This window comes from Didymosphaeria variabile, assembly GCF_027946475.1.
Source record: "Didymosphaeria variabile strain IMI 356815 chromosome Unknown scaffold_2, whole genome shotgun sequence".
Lineage (NCBI taxonomy): Eukaryota > Fungi > Ascomycota > Dothideomycetes > Pleosporales > Didymosphaeriaceae > Didymosphaeria > Didymosphaeria variabile.
The window spans coordinates 3,714,109-3,728,173 of NW_026611621.1; the positions used below are offsets into that span (position 1 = coordinate 3,714,109).

Here is a 14,065-nt window from a genome sequence, read left to right on the forward strand (position 1 = left end):
CTTCTGTCCGAGTCCTTTGATATACCATACAGTGTTTTCTAACTCCAGCACCGTGCCATGCAATAATAATGTTCCAAGAACGATGATACAATCGTAGTCGTCTCAACACGGCCTCAGCCTACCGTCAGCAGCGCCTCCCCACGCTCGCTTCGTACTTACCATCATCCGAGCAGATATGGCTGGCGGTGCGCGAGCTTATTCTTGTCAGCACGTCGCCTGCATGACTCTTTCCAAATCTGCCCAAGCTAACGCTCTACTGACCCTTGCGGGGGGCAGCGCTGGATCCAGAAACTTGATCACCCATGCGGTTGTACTCGTTCTGCATGCTCTCGACCTGCTTCTTCAGGTTCTCCATGTCGCGGTCCTTCTTGGCAAGCTCGTCCTTGAGAGCACCGACCTCGCCAACGTTGCCAGCGTTCTGGAGAGACTTTCCGCTCTTAGCAGCGGGGTCACCCTTGAGAGTCTTGACCTCCTCTTCGAGACGGAGCACATCGAGGATCATGACGTAGGTTCGGTTGAGGATGAGGGACAGGAACAGGGTGAAGCCGCAAAGGTACATGTTGCGCTGAGAGTAGAATTTGCGTGCCTGAACCTCCATGCGCTCGGAACCGCCCATGGCAACAGGTCTGAGAGTTGTTAGCATTGCGATGGCTTACTTGCTCATGATCGTTCACTTACCCGCCACGGCCATCGCTCTTGTTGAAGGCTGCCAGCTCAACCTGGACGCGGTAGACACGGTTCACGCTGTCGATGAAGAGAATAAGGATGAAGATGAAGGTGATCTATTGGCTCGTTAGACATGTCGCCCGTCTGCAATATTCCGGTCATCCTACCTTCATGCCATATTGTAGCTTCGCGATTATGGGGCTCTCGGAGATGAAGGTGAAGAGCTTGCGGCGCCATGTGAACGGTAGAGGGACGATGAGGGCGAGGAAGATGAGCATCTCCGTTACCAGGAGGAGGAAGACCTGTGCAAACAGCAAAAGTAAGCATGTGGGCAGCATAGTTGGCCTCGTGAGGCTGATTGTTCGGAAGGACGTGGAAAGCGAGGTGCCGACATCGACATATGCCAGCAATTGGCGTTATAGATGGCAAGGGAAGGAGCGAATGCTTACAAGGCTGTAGTAGAGCGTCATGTTGGCGATGTTTCCGAAGCTACAACAGAGATGGTGTGTGTTTATGTGCGGGGTTGTGTGGGTTAATCGACAGGTCGTGAAAGCTTGGGAGAGCTGCAATCTGCTATTTAAGCCCAGACGAGAAGAGGACACGGTGCGTGTGGCTGATGTATGAGGTGACGGAAAGTGAACAACAGAGTGCGGGCAGGAACGCGACCAGGTTTAATGTGCGCTGCCTAGCTTGTGAACAAATACGTCACCTCAGCGCAGCTTCCGTGGCGCACGGACGGCCCTCTGCACTAGCCTTTTACATCCTAGCCGCAAATCGTTCTCTCAAATCTTCAAGCGGCTCTCTCCACAGTCGCCCCCAAAATAGCAAGTGACCGCGAGCTTTGCAGCGACTGGTCTAGAGCGTCGACAATGGCGGACACGTTCAATGACGCAGTGCCACTGGTACAGGAGGAGATTGTGGGACAGCAGACAAACAGTTGCGCACAAGAGATGGACAATGGTAACGTGGAAGTGTCAAGCCTGGGGAAAAGAGACAGACCTGACAATGAAGACATTGAATCCTCAGGAAGTTCTGCGAAGCGCGTCAAGGGCGTTGCTCCCATCAAGACAGAGTGAGTCATTGCACCTGACGTCTTGCTCTTGACTAAAACCAGAAAGGTACTTATTGCATCCGGTTGGGAGCAAAGAAGAAGCAAAGGGAGGTGCGGAGAACGACGATGCTGCTGAAGCTGGTGGTGAGCGCTACCAAAAGGTTGATGCCCGCGACAACCGTGACGGAGGCAAGGGCAAGAAAAATAGAAAGGACAAGAAACACGGCAAGCAGAATGGCCAAAACACAAGCCGTACTTTCGGACATTCTCGCGACAAGCTCCAGCTATGTGCCTCTCGTGCATCATACCCCGAATTCTCACCTAGAGAATGTCAGTTCGGTGAGAAGTGCAAGTTTGAGCACAACCTTCGCAAGTACCTAACGCAGGGGCGACGAGAAGATCTTGAAACTTTTGGTGGGAAATGCCCTGTCTACGAAGCTAGGGGTTACTGTCCTCTCGGTTGGAAATGTCGATTCCACAACAGCCATTCGGAAGAGAGGGAGACGGGGGACGGCCGCAAAGAACTTGTGCTCCTTGAAGATCCCGAGAAGAAGAAGGGCGACCAGGCACGCGATTTTGATGATGAAGTTGGCGTTGTGAATCTCGTTTCAAAGCAAGACAAGATCGATCTTTCGAGACGGCGGCGAGGAACTCCTAAGGCTGATGCATATGTCGAATGGGTGAACAAGATCGCTGATGAAGAAAGGAAGCACTTTGACTCGCAACACAAGTCCGCCGAACAGAGGAAGATCGACGTTGAAGACAATCTTGATCCAGATGCGAAGGAGGACAACCGAGCACAGTTCGTGGAGCCTCCGTTCCGACCCTCGGAGAAGCGTCGTCTTTACTACGGTCCTGAGACCCCCATCCTGGCACCACTCACAACGCAAGGCAACATGCCATTCCGTCGTCTATGCGTTGAGCTCGGAGCCCAAGTCACTTGGTCGGAAATGGCCATGGGACTTCCACTCATACAAGGCGAAAAGAGCGAGTGGGCGCTGATGAAGGCTCACGAATCTGAAGTCCGACCCGTTATGTTTAAAAATAAGAACACCGTTGTGCGAGGCTACGATAACGCTAAGGACATCAAGTTTGGAGCGCAGATTGCTGCTAATAAGCCCTGGGTTGCGACAAAGACAGTTGAAGTATTGACAGCACTCTGCCCTCAGCTTCGTGCGATTGACCTAAATTGTGGGTGCCCGATCAATTTGGTCTGCGAAAAAGGCATGGGTTCTGCGATGCTTGACAGCCATGCTCGTCTCGAAGCTACGTTGCGCGGTATGAACTACGTATCCAACGACGTTCCCATCACCGTCAAGATCCGAATGGGTACGAAAGATGGACAGCCTACGGCCGATAAGCTGATCAAGCGTCTCGTACTTGGTGGCTATGAAGCTGTTGAGTCTGGGAAGGGCACAGCAGGCGTTGCTGCAATCACCCTCCACGGACGAAGCAAACAGCAGCGCTACACAAAGAATGCCGACTGGAGTTACATTGCCGAGTGCAACTCGTTGATTGCTCGGCTGAAGCGGGAAAAGAACGCAAGGACCGACACCATCGCCGAAGCTGATCCCCGAGATCTTGCTAACGAAGGTCACGTCTACTTCATCGGCAATGGCGACTGCTATTCTCATGTTGATTACTACAATCATATCGAGAACGCCAAGGTAGACTCCGTTATGGTGGCTAGAGGCGCGCTCATAAAGCCCTGGATCTTCGAAGAAATTGAGAAGGGGCAATACCTGGACAAGTCGGCCTCTGAGCGTCTGAGCTACGTAGAGAAGTTCGCCAAGTACGGTCTGCAGACATGGGGATCGGATGAAATGGGTATTGGCACGACTCGCCGCTTCCTTCTGGAGTGGCTGAGCTTCTCGCATCGGTATGTGCCTCTTGGGCTACTGGCGCACCTGCCGCCCAACATCCAGGATCGGCCCCCACGCTTTAAGGGGAGGGACGACCTGGAAACCCTCTTGGCTAGCGAGAACTACAAAGACTGGATCAAGATCAGGTGCGTATATCAAGTGTGTAACGAGATGATCGCTCGACTAACTCAGCACAGCGAAATGTTCCTTGGACCTGCAGCAGAGGGCTTCAAGTTTGAGCCTAAGCACAAGTCGAATGCTTATGAGATCGAAGCAGAGGGTTGAGCTGCGATTGGGATTCCCTCATTAGCTCAATGCCTCACTCGCAGGTCTGTTCATGACACTGCATGCAGCAGCTGAAATAAGCGAGCCTAGCTTGTGCGTTGTCGAGTGCGATATCATAGAGTTTCGGCCAAATTTGCCTTCGTACTAGACAACAAAGGGGGCACCATCATCATGAGATCCAAATTCATCAAATTGCGATGCGGGCCCGCGGACTGAAACTGATCGTCGTTGTTTCATAGTGGTGAAGGCAAATTGATCGTCTTTGCCGCTTCGTTTCTATTCTGAGCAACAGCATCCCCATCTGCCAACTGACCAGCATGCACAGATCGTTTCCAAACAGCGTACTCGCGTAGGTCAGGGGCAAAACGCCCTGCATACGCGCGTAGCACGTGAGGGGAACGCTAACCCCATTCGTCATAACCGCCACCCGTGCGCTCGGTACTTTTCCATCCGTTCCAACTTTCCCATCATTTGATGCCAATCCTCCCTTTAGCGCCACGACACCTTTCGATGCCCGTAGCGCAAACGCCTGGTTCTATCAATTGATAGGACAGGGTTGCGATGGCACGCCGCTGGCACGAGATTACAGCAGCGCCTTCGCCGTCCACGGGTCGCTTTCGGAAGAGCTGAGCGCTCGGCACGCGCCGTGGCGACGCTTTAGGACTTGTAAGCGAAGGGCCTGACGGAACCGGCGAAGGGAGTAAATGTGGGAGCGGAAGAGGAATGCGGGAGTCCACGTAGCTAAGGCGTGGGTATCTACGTCCCTCACGTATAGTGGAGTGTCACCACGCTTCTTCGTCTTGCAGCACGCTCTGCGTAGCACCTAATCTCACCATTGCGTTGGTTCTATTTCCTTGCTTCGTGCCCATCGAATCCCTTTGGGTTGTTTACAGTCGCTTCTCATATCTCTAATCGTTCGCTCATGGATCGCTCATAAACGCACAATATGAAAAGTCTGTCTTGTATCTCGCTTCCGAAGACAACAGATGACCCAATGGAACCCCATCGTATTGCGATTAACGGAGGGAACGACACAAAAACTCACGAGGCGGGTCACAAGAGTTCCAAGCTTCAGACCTTGGTTGAAGTGCTAAGATGTGAGCTTGGGAAGCCCGAACGATCGTCAGCCTCAGATACTGGATTCGAACCCTCGAAGCAATGGACAACGCTTTACTACGCAGTCTATCACGATCGAGAAGCAGCATTGTTACATTTTCTTCGAGCAGGACAAACGCCAGACGGAAGTCCCGCTGCCCAGCCCCCACTGTGTGTTGCCGTGACAGCGGGACATGCTGGCATAGTCAGGATACTCTGCGAAGCGGGCGCAAGCATCAATGCGGCATGCATTCACAGTGGAGAGACCGCTCTTCACCATGCTGTCAAGGCGGGACGCGACGACATCCTTGACATCCTCCTCCGATTCGAACCCGATTTGAACGCTCGAACGTTACCTACGCATGAGACACCACTTCACTACGCGGCAGCCAAATCAGGATCTACCGCCGCCGTTGCTGCGCTACTCAAACATGGAGCGAACTACGAATCGCTGAACGGCCAGGGCTGCAGTCCAGCTGATGTAGCTCTTCAGGCACAAGATCTCGATAGAGCTATCCATATCATTCGAGCTGCCGGCAGCAAATCGCACAAACTCGCAAAAGGAAAAAAATTGCTTTTGGACCAGATTCTGGATTCGCGCCGCCGGTCGTCGCTCAACAAAGACCTGGTTGCAGAAGCTCTCAGATTGGCATGCCCATCCGATTCTACAGCTCTGGTAGAGGCAATCAAGACGCGCGACGCGAGCCTTGTCAAGCTTGTCCTCGAGAGAGGCTCAAACCCCAACGAAGCGACCGCATCTGGTCTCTACCCCATATTTGCGGGCTTCGACGCTTGCAGTGCACCCGTCGTACAAGCCCTCGTGGAGTATGGAGCGGATGTCACGTTGCGAAACCCACATGGGCCAAACGTGCTTCAGGCCGCGCTGGCGAGCCCTTTGTCGCGCGATAAGGAAGCGATCACGTCGGTCTTTGAGTTGCTACTCTCCTGGGGGGCTGACGCAAGTACGACTTACTCCGATGGCAGGACGATGCTTCATCGTACCGTTAGCCAAGATCTCGGGTTGGTGAGGATTGTACATCTGCTTCTGAAACATGGTGTCAGCATCGATGCACAAGATCAAAATGGGTACACTGCGTTGCACGTCGCTGCTGCATCGCCACCTTGTGTTGCATTGCTCCTGAAGCACGGCGCAAATCCCAATACGATAAACGCCAAGGGCCTCACACCGCTTCTCGATGGTCTCAGAAGCGCGACGAGTGACAATGAGCCAGATTTTCGAGAATTGATCAAAGCATCCGACAGGGGAACAGTTGATCCAGCAGGAAGGACTTCTCTACACTTCGCTGCCCAGAATGGATTGACCAAGACGGTGAAGTCGTTGCTTGAAGCTCGCGCCGATACAAGCTTGACTGATACAAAGAAACGCACCCCGCTCCTGCTCGCCGTTTCCAACCACCAATGGGCAAACGTCGCCTTGCTTGCGACACAGCCAGGCAACAACTCCTGGGACGATAACGGTCTCACAGCCCTGCATCACATTGCCATTAGCACTCCGAAAGCTCCATCAACATGGAAGCACATCGCCGCTGCTGCAGCGCCATTCTGTGAGAAGGGCGTTAGCCGTAGCATGCGAGATCAGACGGGTTCCACACCTCTTATACAGGCAGCCAAAACTCTTCCCGAGGAAGGCTTGCCTATTTTAGAAGTACTGCTTTCACAGAAGGGCTCGGAGCGAAGTAATTGCGTAGCCCACGAGGACCATGATCAACGTAATGCTTTGTACTATGCGGCAACCTCGAGCAAAGTGACGTTCGTGGAAGTACTCTTGAGGTATGGCTCGCCGTTCACTCTGAGTGAGTGGCGAGGGAAGAAGGGACCAGTCAAGCCAGACAGCGCGGCCAACAAGCGGATTCTGAACCTTTTTGCGGAGCACGAATGGATCCGACGTATGGGAAGGCTGCATCGACAGTTCAGTACTGCCAATGATGAGGACTTGCTGCCCAAGATGCTACCAATTCGCGATCTGAAAGACATGCTCACCATGGGCCTCGATCCAAACCGTCTACCATCGGGCAAGCTTCCGGGTTCACTCCTTTGGGCGTTGCTTGATTACAGTATCTCTTTGCCAAGTTTTCCTTCCAGTTATGATCACGATGCTCTCAAGCTGGTTTTCGCCTTTGGTGCGGATCCGAACGCGATGACGAGCCGAAAGCCTCCACGTGCATCGACTGTGCGTAACTCCCATCAGACTCCAATGTCGGTGCATCCGCTCACCCACATTCTTGAGCAATGCCCGCGTGTAAGTTTAGGCTTGGTCAAACTTCTGCTCGACAACGGCGCAAAACTTTCAGTTGCATCACTGCTATACGACGGTCGTTATCCACTTCATTCAGCCGTGCGAGCCAGTTGCCCTGTAATCGTAGACGAGATGCTTCGCCGGAAGCCATTTGTCGACTGCAGCGATGATAAACAACGCACTCCACTTTTCATTGCGGCGGAGGATGGACTCGTTGAGATTGCTGACTTGCTACTACGTTCCGGAGCTAGGGCTACTGCGGTGGATGTTGAAGGCAATACTCCCCTCCACGTCGCGGCAGCTACAGGCAGTACGCAGGTGTTAACATGCCTACTCCGCGCTGGCGCAAAAGCTACCTGCGAGAATAGTAAGGGTCTTACGCCTTTGCGCTGCTTGTCGGACCACTTGCCAGATGAAGAGAAACGCAAGATTACGGTTTTGATGGAGCAAGCTCAAGAATTGGAACGTCGCAAACTGGCCCCTCCGGCAGTAAACTCCAGAGGGCGCATGAAAGGACCTGGACTGGAGAAGCCAGCAGTAAACGAGGGCAGGAAAGTACTAAGGAAACCCCGTAACGTGCCAGCCCAGCCATCCACGACTGTCACCAATGCGCCCTCCGCTCGAACTCCCATTGTTGTACCACCAACCATAACAAACCTCAATCCACCACAGGTTCCTACAAAAGACACCCCGGCACCACTCCGGTTTTCTATTCGCTACACACCGCCTACACCGCCGACCCTTCCGTCTACCGTTGCCCCACCGAAGCCTTCTCCCGTCCCTAACGATGGAGTTCAACAGCCGCGCCATGCTCCTCGCGTGGACAGTGGTCTTGATCTTTCCAAGGCGGGCAAGGAACGTTCTCCGCCCGTTTTGGAAAGGAACAAAGCTACTTTCGATTCTTTGGGAGATTCTCCTACTGAAGAAGATGAGCTGAAGAGTTGGTTGAGTATGAGTAAGATGCTGGACCGGCTTTAAGGATAGGTCAACGCTTGAAACGACACTCTTTCCTTACGTAAACGGTCACGGCCCGGACGGCATAGGGTCGAGGAATACGAGATACCCCTTTACGTCGCTCAAACGCTGCGATCTAGGTCTAATGATTGTCCAGTCTTATTCTGTAATTTCCTAAGTAACATACCCACATAGCATAGCATAGCATATATACACAACACAATTATAATATACATAATACACATCCACCCCGATTCATCACCCACATTGCCCTTATCTCCTCAAATTAACACCCCTCCCCAGTATACGGCGCCCTCTTCCCACAACACGTCTTCAGACTCTCCGTTCCCGCACACTTCCACGGATCCAGACAATCTTCATAGTTGCGGCATTGCGAACCTGGACATCCCCATAGTGTCGGCGCGCAGCAGGTCGACGTGGGGTAAGAAGCTTCTTGGCAATTATTCGGGGGCGAGCATTGAGAGTCGGCGGTGCAGGTGTCCCCCCCGCTAAGGTAGAGGCGTTGTGGTGGGGTGGTCGGTGCGGGGTGGGAGGTAGTAGGGTTGGGTGTTGGATTCGTTGACGTAGGGAGCGCGGATTGTGAGGCTGGGGATGCTGGGGAGGTCTGTGACGGTCAGCGGGTGGGTCCACGTTGAGCGAGAGGAATCTTGATGGCGTTACGGCTGTAATTAAAGTGGAGAGTGATGCCGTGTTATGGAAGGAGATATTGGGTAACGTCAAGGCAAGTATAATCGTCAGAACACCTTGAAAGGTGCGAGTACTTACAGTGGAAGGATGTTGGACTCCGCTCGAACCCTTTGTCAAAAGTAGCACGCATAGTACGATAACGGATGTGATGATGGCTAGCGAGGCCCCAGCGAAGATCCACTTATGTTTCTTGGGCCAATCGCGCAGGCGATTTCTGGCGATACCAACGAAGGAGCTGTGTTTCGATGATCCGGAGTCATAATGATTTCCATAGACGTGAACGGTGGTGGTATGATTGTGGTGGTTCAAGTGTTTGTTCCTAGTGCTTCGGTTGTTTGCGTGAGTGTTATTGGCTATCTGGAGCTGATCGGTTCCTTCTTGTGTGGCATGATACATTGTAGCGATGTTAAGGGGTCGGGAGGTATCCTCTAGGCAGCTTCAAGCAGCGCATGCCCGCGTAGGCAGCAGTCGTAGCAGACGAGATGATGCAGGGAAGTTGTTGTTGAGAGAGAAAGCAGGTGAGGGAACCCTGGTCGGCGCGAGAAGATCGATGATGGGAAGAAATGGGATGTTGCCAGAATTACCCAGTTCCTACCTCTGGGGGAAGGGGCGAAACCGGTGAGGCTCTGCAATGTTCACCCTCCCGCCCTCTCGTCGCAGGCCCCCACAGTCCACGTTGCCCACCCTGGTATGCTTGGGCATGTTATCTTATTTCGAGTGCGGCCAAAACTTCGACCCAACGTCTAAGCCTTCTAGAATCATCGGGTGCCGAACTTCAAGGCGAAATCGAACGTTTCCACCAGATCGAGCACACCAGTCGCCCAAACTTGTTGCTGTTTTTAGCTTGCTCTATGTTTGATCGTGGCGTTACGAATGTTCAGCAAAAATAAAACGATGTGGCCGATAATCTTGATCATGAAGGACCAGCCAGGCAATTACAGCAGCACTTTCATACATGGATGTAGGTTGTTATCCCACTTTTATTCATAGTTCTCCATACTCTCCCCCTCATTGGCTACCAATGTTCCTTTCTATCCAGGACGAGAACTTTGGTCCATACTTCCAAGTGCAATGCCCTGTTGTGTGACATTTTCGATGGCTGCGTTGAGGATGCCGACCCCTCTTTTGCCGCTTATTCGAGCCGTGCGTTCCTTGTAGCGCCCCACGAGTCCCTAAAAGATCCCTGTCTTTGTGTAGCCGTAAGAGGCGTTCCAGAAATATAGTAATCCGTTCATATCTTACGTACGCCGCCGAGCAGATGTCAGTGCCTGAGACGGGGTGTTGAACATGTGGGGGCTATTGGGGGCTTACAGGAATTTGGAGGAAATTTAGCAAGGTCAATGCGTTACAAAATATATTCGACAGCACTGTAAGAAAGTTCCTACGATGTACTTCCTTGTAACGAACGCGACTTATAGATAGCTAAAAGGAAGACTAATCGCTATGTCAAAAGTCAACCAGCATTGCTTCCCGTTCCGAAATTTTGGAATCGAGTTCTCCACACTAAAGACTTGCGCAGTATGAGCCAGGCCCTCTGCTTCCATGTAAATACTCACTTCGTAGTATGCAGTCTTAGCAGCAACTGATACAAGGAAAGCGAGGGATTACCCTGAGCGCTTCGCAGAAAGGGGATAGAACACGCAATATGCGAACAATGGCTGGGGCAATACGGTTCCTCACAGAGGGCTCCATGCTTCCGCCGTTCAAAATGGGAAGGGCGCTTTTCTCGCCACGAATAATACTTCTAAGGAAGAGGAAGCCAAAGCATTCAAGCTCCATCCGAAACATGTTCTTCATGCACGAAGGTCAGCACTCAGATAAGGCTTAAGACTATACGATCTCTATGCTATACACATGTCTACCATCCTGTAACCCTACACCTCATGGTGCTTCCAACGCTAAGGTGTCTTGTTTTGGTTCAACGCTCTTTGCCCTGACCCCACTTATCGGAAAGTTCTCTCTTTGTTGTGCTCCAGCATGATCTCGAGCATATATCTCGGCAATCTCTAGTTGCTTCTTGATAACATCCGGCTCCATATAGACGTTGTTGCTGTTGACGACTACGCGGTCACCCACAGAGCTCGTGCTCAACTTCACTGATCCGTTTATTCGCTCCAGTATGTGTCCCAAGCCATTGTTCGATACCATGGTAGATCCGTTGCCGACCTGCTTGGAGGTCATCTCAATTTCGAGCTGCGAGGATTTTAGTCAAAGCTTGGAAGACGCCAGTCATCGGATCTAAGTCTGAACACTTACCGTAGGCGTAGGCTCTATGCGAGCTACCTCCTTAGACGCAGCATTTTGATCCATTGTGGCGTCTTCCAGATGTCGTTGCCTTTCAGTATAACCTCTACTGATGGAAGCCAGTTGGACCAGGTTCTCGTGCGATAGTGCCAGCAGCAGTATCTCCCTCTTCGCCTTGAGTGACTCGAAAGCGCGATTCAAGATCTCTGTTATCCCAATCGAATACCAACGGATACCGAAAATCTTTGTGTTTGCCTTCGCAACGGTGTAAAGAGCCTTCTCTGCGATATTGCGTGACTCGCACACAAGCGTAGCTATCTGTCCCGAGGCGCTGAGCTGTGCTCGCTCGGAGAGGTACGAGATCCGTTTGGTGATCTGGATGAGGTGTTCAAGGTTCGTTACGTATTCTTGCCACGCAGCTGGTCCTTCTTTTAATTCGGCGTATAACCTGGTGAAGACCTTCCAGGCCGTATGTGTGTAGACTGCGAGCTGAGTAACGCTTGCTATGCCTCCGATAACTTCCATAGAGATGCCATGTGTCTGTCTAGTTGGAAAGAAATCGTTACTGTGGTTTTGTTTGCCTTTCTGAATGGTACACTGGACGGTGTGAAGAACCCATGGCTTATGTTGGCGTCAGCGGCGGCATCGGGTTATCAACAAATTCTCCTGCGGCAAATTTCTTACGCTACACCGGACAATCCAAGAGAATGGGCCTTGGAAGGCCGCTCTCCTTGCTCTGGGTAACGACTCATGATCTCTTGGTGGATATTGGACATTAGTAATGAGCAGATATGAGATATGGTAGGTTGTGGATGTAGCGCAAGGCTGGGAGGCTGCGTCGAGACCCCGCTTTGAGTATTACCAAGAAGGCAGAACAGGCGGACACAGCCGACCCGACCGTGCCCCATCAATGCAATGAAGCAGCCACATGCACACGTGTCGCTCGCGAATAGGCTCCTTCGTCAGTCATTACGACAGGCGGCTTTTACGAGATCGAGGTTGGTGGGATTGATAGCATCCGATTAATAAAGAATTAGCACGTATTTCGTATTGGTGTAGGAACCGGCTTGCCGATACCAGGAGCATACCGTGTAGCTAATTCTTCCGAGACTGCCCCAAACTCTCAAAGTAGTCAGCACGACTATCAGGCAGACCCGAATATGCTACCTCTGTGCCCTTCCCACCGAGCCTCTTCCCTTCTGTCTGCTTTCTAGAGTCCCGCTTTATCCTCAGAGTAGTGAGCTCGTTATGTTTCTGCTGTTGTGCCTGCACATCTCCGCTGACTGCATTGTTGACGCTTTGAAAATTTTCATCCCCATCTTGACTGGCCTCGAAATCCCCGTTTCTCATGTGGCTATCATCATACTGATCCAAGTCGTTATTGGCTATCTGGGTGTTGCCCTTCCCCTTCTGGGTGGCCCGGGCCTTGACCTTCTCCTTCCACAGTATCAGTTCCTACTCTCTTTGGCGTGTTGTGTGGCTTTGGAACTTACAGCTTTCGAAAGGATCACGCCCATTGGTGTATCTGGCTGCTCAGGCTCTTGAGACTCTGGAGGCATTTGATGGATGCAACCTACCCACACAAGGCAAGAACAAACCTAGACCGAGTTCGACTGTCGAAATATGATTGCCCGACCGAGGGACAGGACCAATGTATCCCGTTGGTGAGGTGTGGTTGAGCGTTGTCGAGTAGTCGCTTCAACCGCAGCGTCGAATCGCTCTTTATATGTACATTGAGGGGCCATAACTGCGAACCTATACATCTGCACAAGTCGCGTCAATCCTACTGCCCTAATTTCCGCCCCCTTAGATTGCCATTCAAGAAGTCATTTCACAATGTACGAGCTGCAGGGCTTGCCCTTCCAAGAGTTGTGCTTTTCAGCCAGACAGAAGGCTAGCCAGCCAGCGAGCCCGTCCCGGCCCAGGGCATTGAGGGACCTCCCAGGGGGAGCAGTCTCGAGGGAGGTCGGCATCCCGACCTCATTCGCCCGAAGCATGGCACACTGCAGAATCTTGCCGACCAGACAGCCAAGCGGTCAGCATTGATTGCACCGGTGAGCCAGTGTGGGCATGGTGCCGCGACGGTGAGTCCTAGACGGGGTCGCTTCAAGTGCGGCTCTTCCGATCTTTGGTCTCCCTGGAGTCTGGGTCGTTTGTTGTCTCTTCTCAGAGATGATCAGCTCTGAGAAGAGCGGCAAGCGAAGTCGATGTAAGGGGCTAATAGCGAATTTCCGTAGCATGGAGCTGTCATAATACTTCTATCAGCACAGTCGTGTCGCAAGTAGCCCTATCCTAAGCACTACACCGAAGGCAGCACGGACTCAAACTGCTACTGGCCTCAAGTCTTCGAACATCCAAGCAGTGTACCAGTGAAGATAAGCCTGGGATTCAACCACGTAGCCTTGGTATGGGTTATAGCAGGCGTTTTCTCCATTTTGACACCGTGGTGCCCATCTCTCCGCCAGTTCGTATAGACAGTCTTTCCGATGGCTCAGCATTACTGTTTCCTATGGGTGAGGCGATCGTGAGTCAGACGGGAAGGTCAAGACCTCGAGCCGTGGAAGATCTATTGTGGCGAAGTAAATGAGCCGTGCGTCGTCAGATAATTTTACACGATATATTAGCTTGAAGCGTTGTCCGAAGCGCTTTCAACCATGTTTACCTTCAGAGCCGGTCGTACAACAGCGCAGCTGCCGCTGGTCAAGTCTTCCCCCACGGCCGAGAAGGAAGCTACACAGCACACTACGCAACGCAAAAGCGATGTCGGATAGGGGCGCTGTTTGCGTGGGGCGTGCGCCGCATATGCGTTTCGCCACAGCTGCTCCGACGCTGCGGTTTGTCGATGCCGCAGCTACAGTGCACGAGCTCCTGCCGGAGTGTCTTCATTTGAGCGAGGAGGATGCCTGAGGTATGATGCTGCTAGTGCAAGGTAGAGTGGCGGGG

General features: G+C 52.3%; 5 protein-coding genes across 5 annotated transcripts; 2 read left to right on the plus strand and 3 right to left on the minus strand.

The window, feature by feature from the left end:
- Positions 1-253: 253 nt before the first annotated feature.
- On the minus strand, positions 254-1,136 carry YET3 (Endoplasmic reticulum transmembrane protein 3; the record flags this gene model as incomplete). The annotated part of the gene is made up of 4 exons (XM_056211735.1): positions 254-626; positions 679-782; positions 834-968; positions 1,116-1,136. 4 exons carry the CDS (start codon positions 1,134-1,136, stop codon positions 254-256), a joined length of 633 nt encoding a protein of 210 aa, XP_056075208.1.
- A 399-nt stretch (positions 1,137-1,535) lies between these two features.
- On the plus strand, positions 1,536-3,864 carry DUS3 (tRNA-dihydrouridine synthase 3; the record flags this gene model as incomplete). Its single annotated transcript, XM_056211736.1, has 3 exons — positions 1,536-1,738; positions 1,785-3,725; positions 3,777-3,864. The coding sequence occupies 3 exons, from the start codon at positions 1,536-1,538 to the stop codon at positions 3,862-3,864; spliced, it is 2,232 nt and encodes a 743-aa protein (XP_056075209.1).
- Positions 3,865-4,810: 946 nt separating this feature from the next.
- On the plus strand, positions 4,811-8,194 carry N0V89_002933 (uncharacterized protein; the record flags this gene model as incomplete). The annotated part of the gene is made up of 2 exons (XM_056211737.1): positions 4,811-4,817; positions 5,091-8,194. 2 exons carry the CDS (start codon positions 4,811-4,813, stop codon positions 8,192-8,194), a joined length of 3,111 nt encoding a protein of 1,036 aa, XP_056075210.1.
- Positions 8,195-10,759: 2,565 nt separating this feature from the next.
- On the minus strand, positions 10,760-11,741 carry N0V89_002934 (uncharacterized protein; the record flags this gene model as incomplete). The annotated part of the gene is made up of 3 exons (XM_056211738.1): positions 10,760-11,071; positions 11,135-11,604; positions 11,738-11,741. 3 exons carry the CDS (start codon positions 11,739-11,741, stop codon positions 10,760-10,762), a joined length of 786 nt encoding a protein of 261 aa, XP_056075211.1.
- Positions 11,742-12,217: 476 nt separating this feature from the next.
- On the minus strand, positions 12,218-12,639 carry N0V89_002935 (uncharacterized protein; the record flags this gene model as incomplete). Its single annotated transcript, XM_056211739.1, has 2 exons — positions 12,218-12,559; positions 12,616-12,639. 2 exons carry the CDS (start codon positions 12,637-12,639, stop codon positions 12,218-12,220), a joined length of 366 nt encoding a protein of 121 aa, XP_056075212.1.
- Between the last annotated feature and the right edge of the window lie 1,426 nt (positions 12,640-14,065).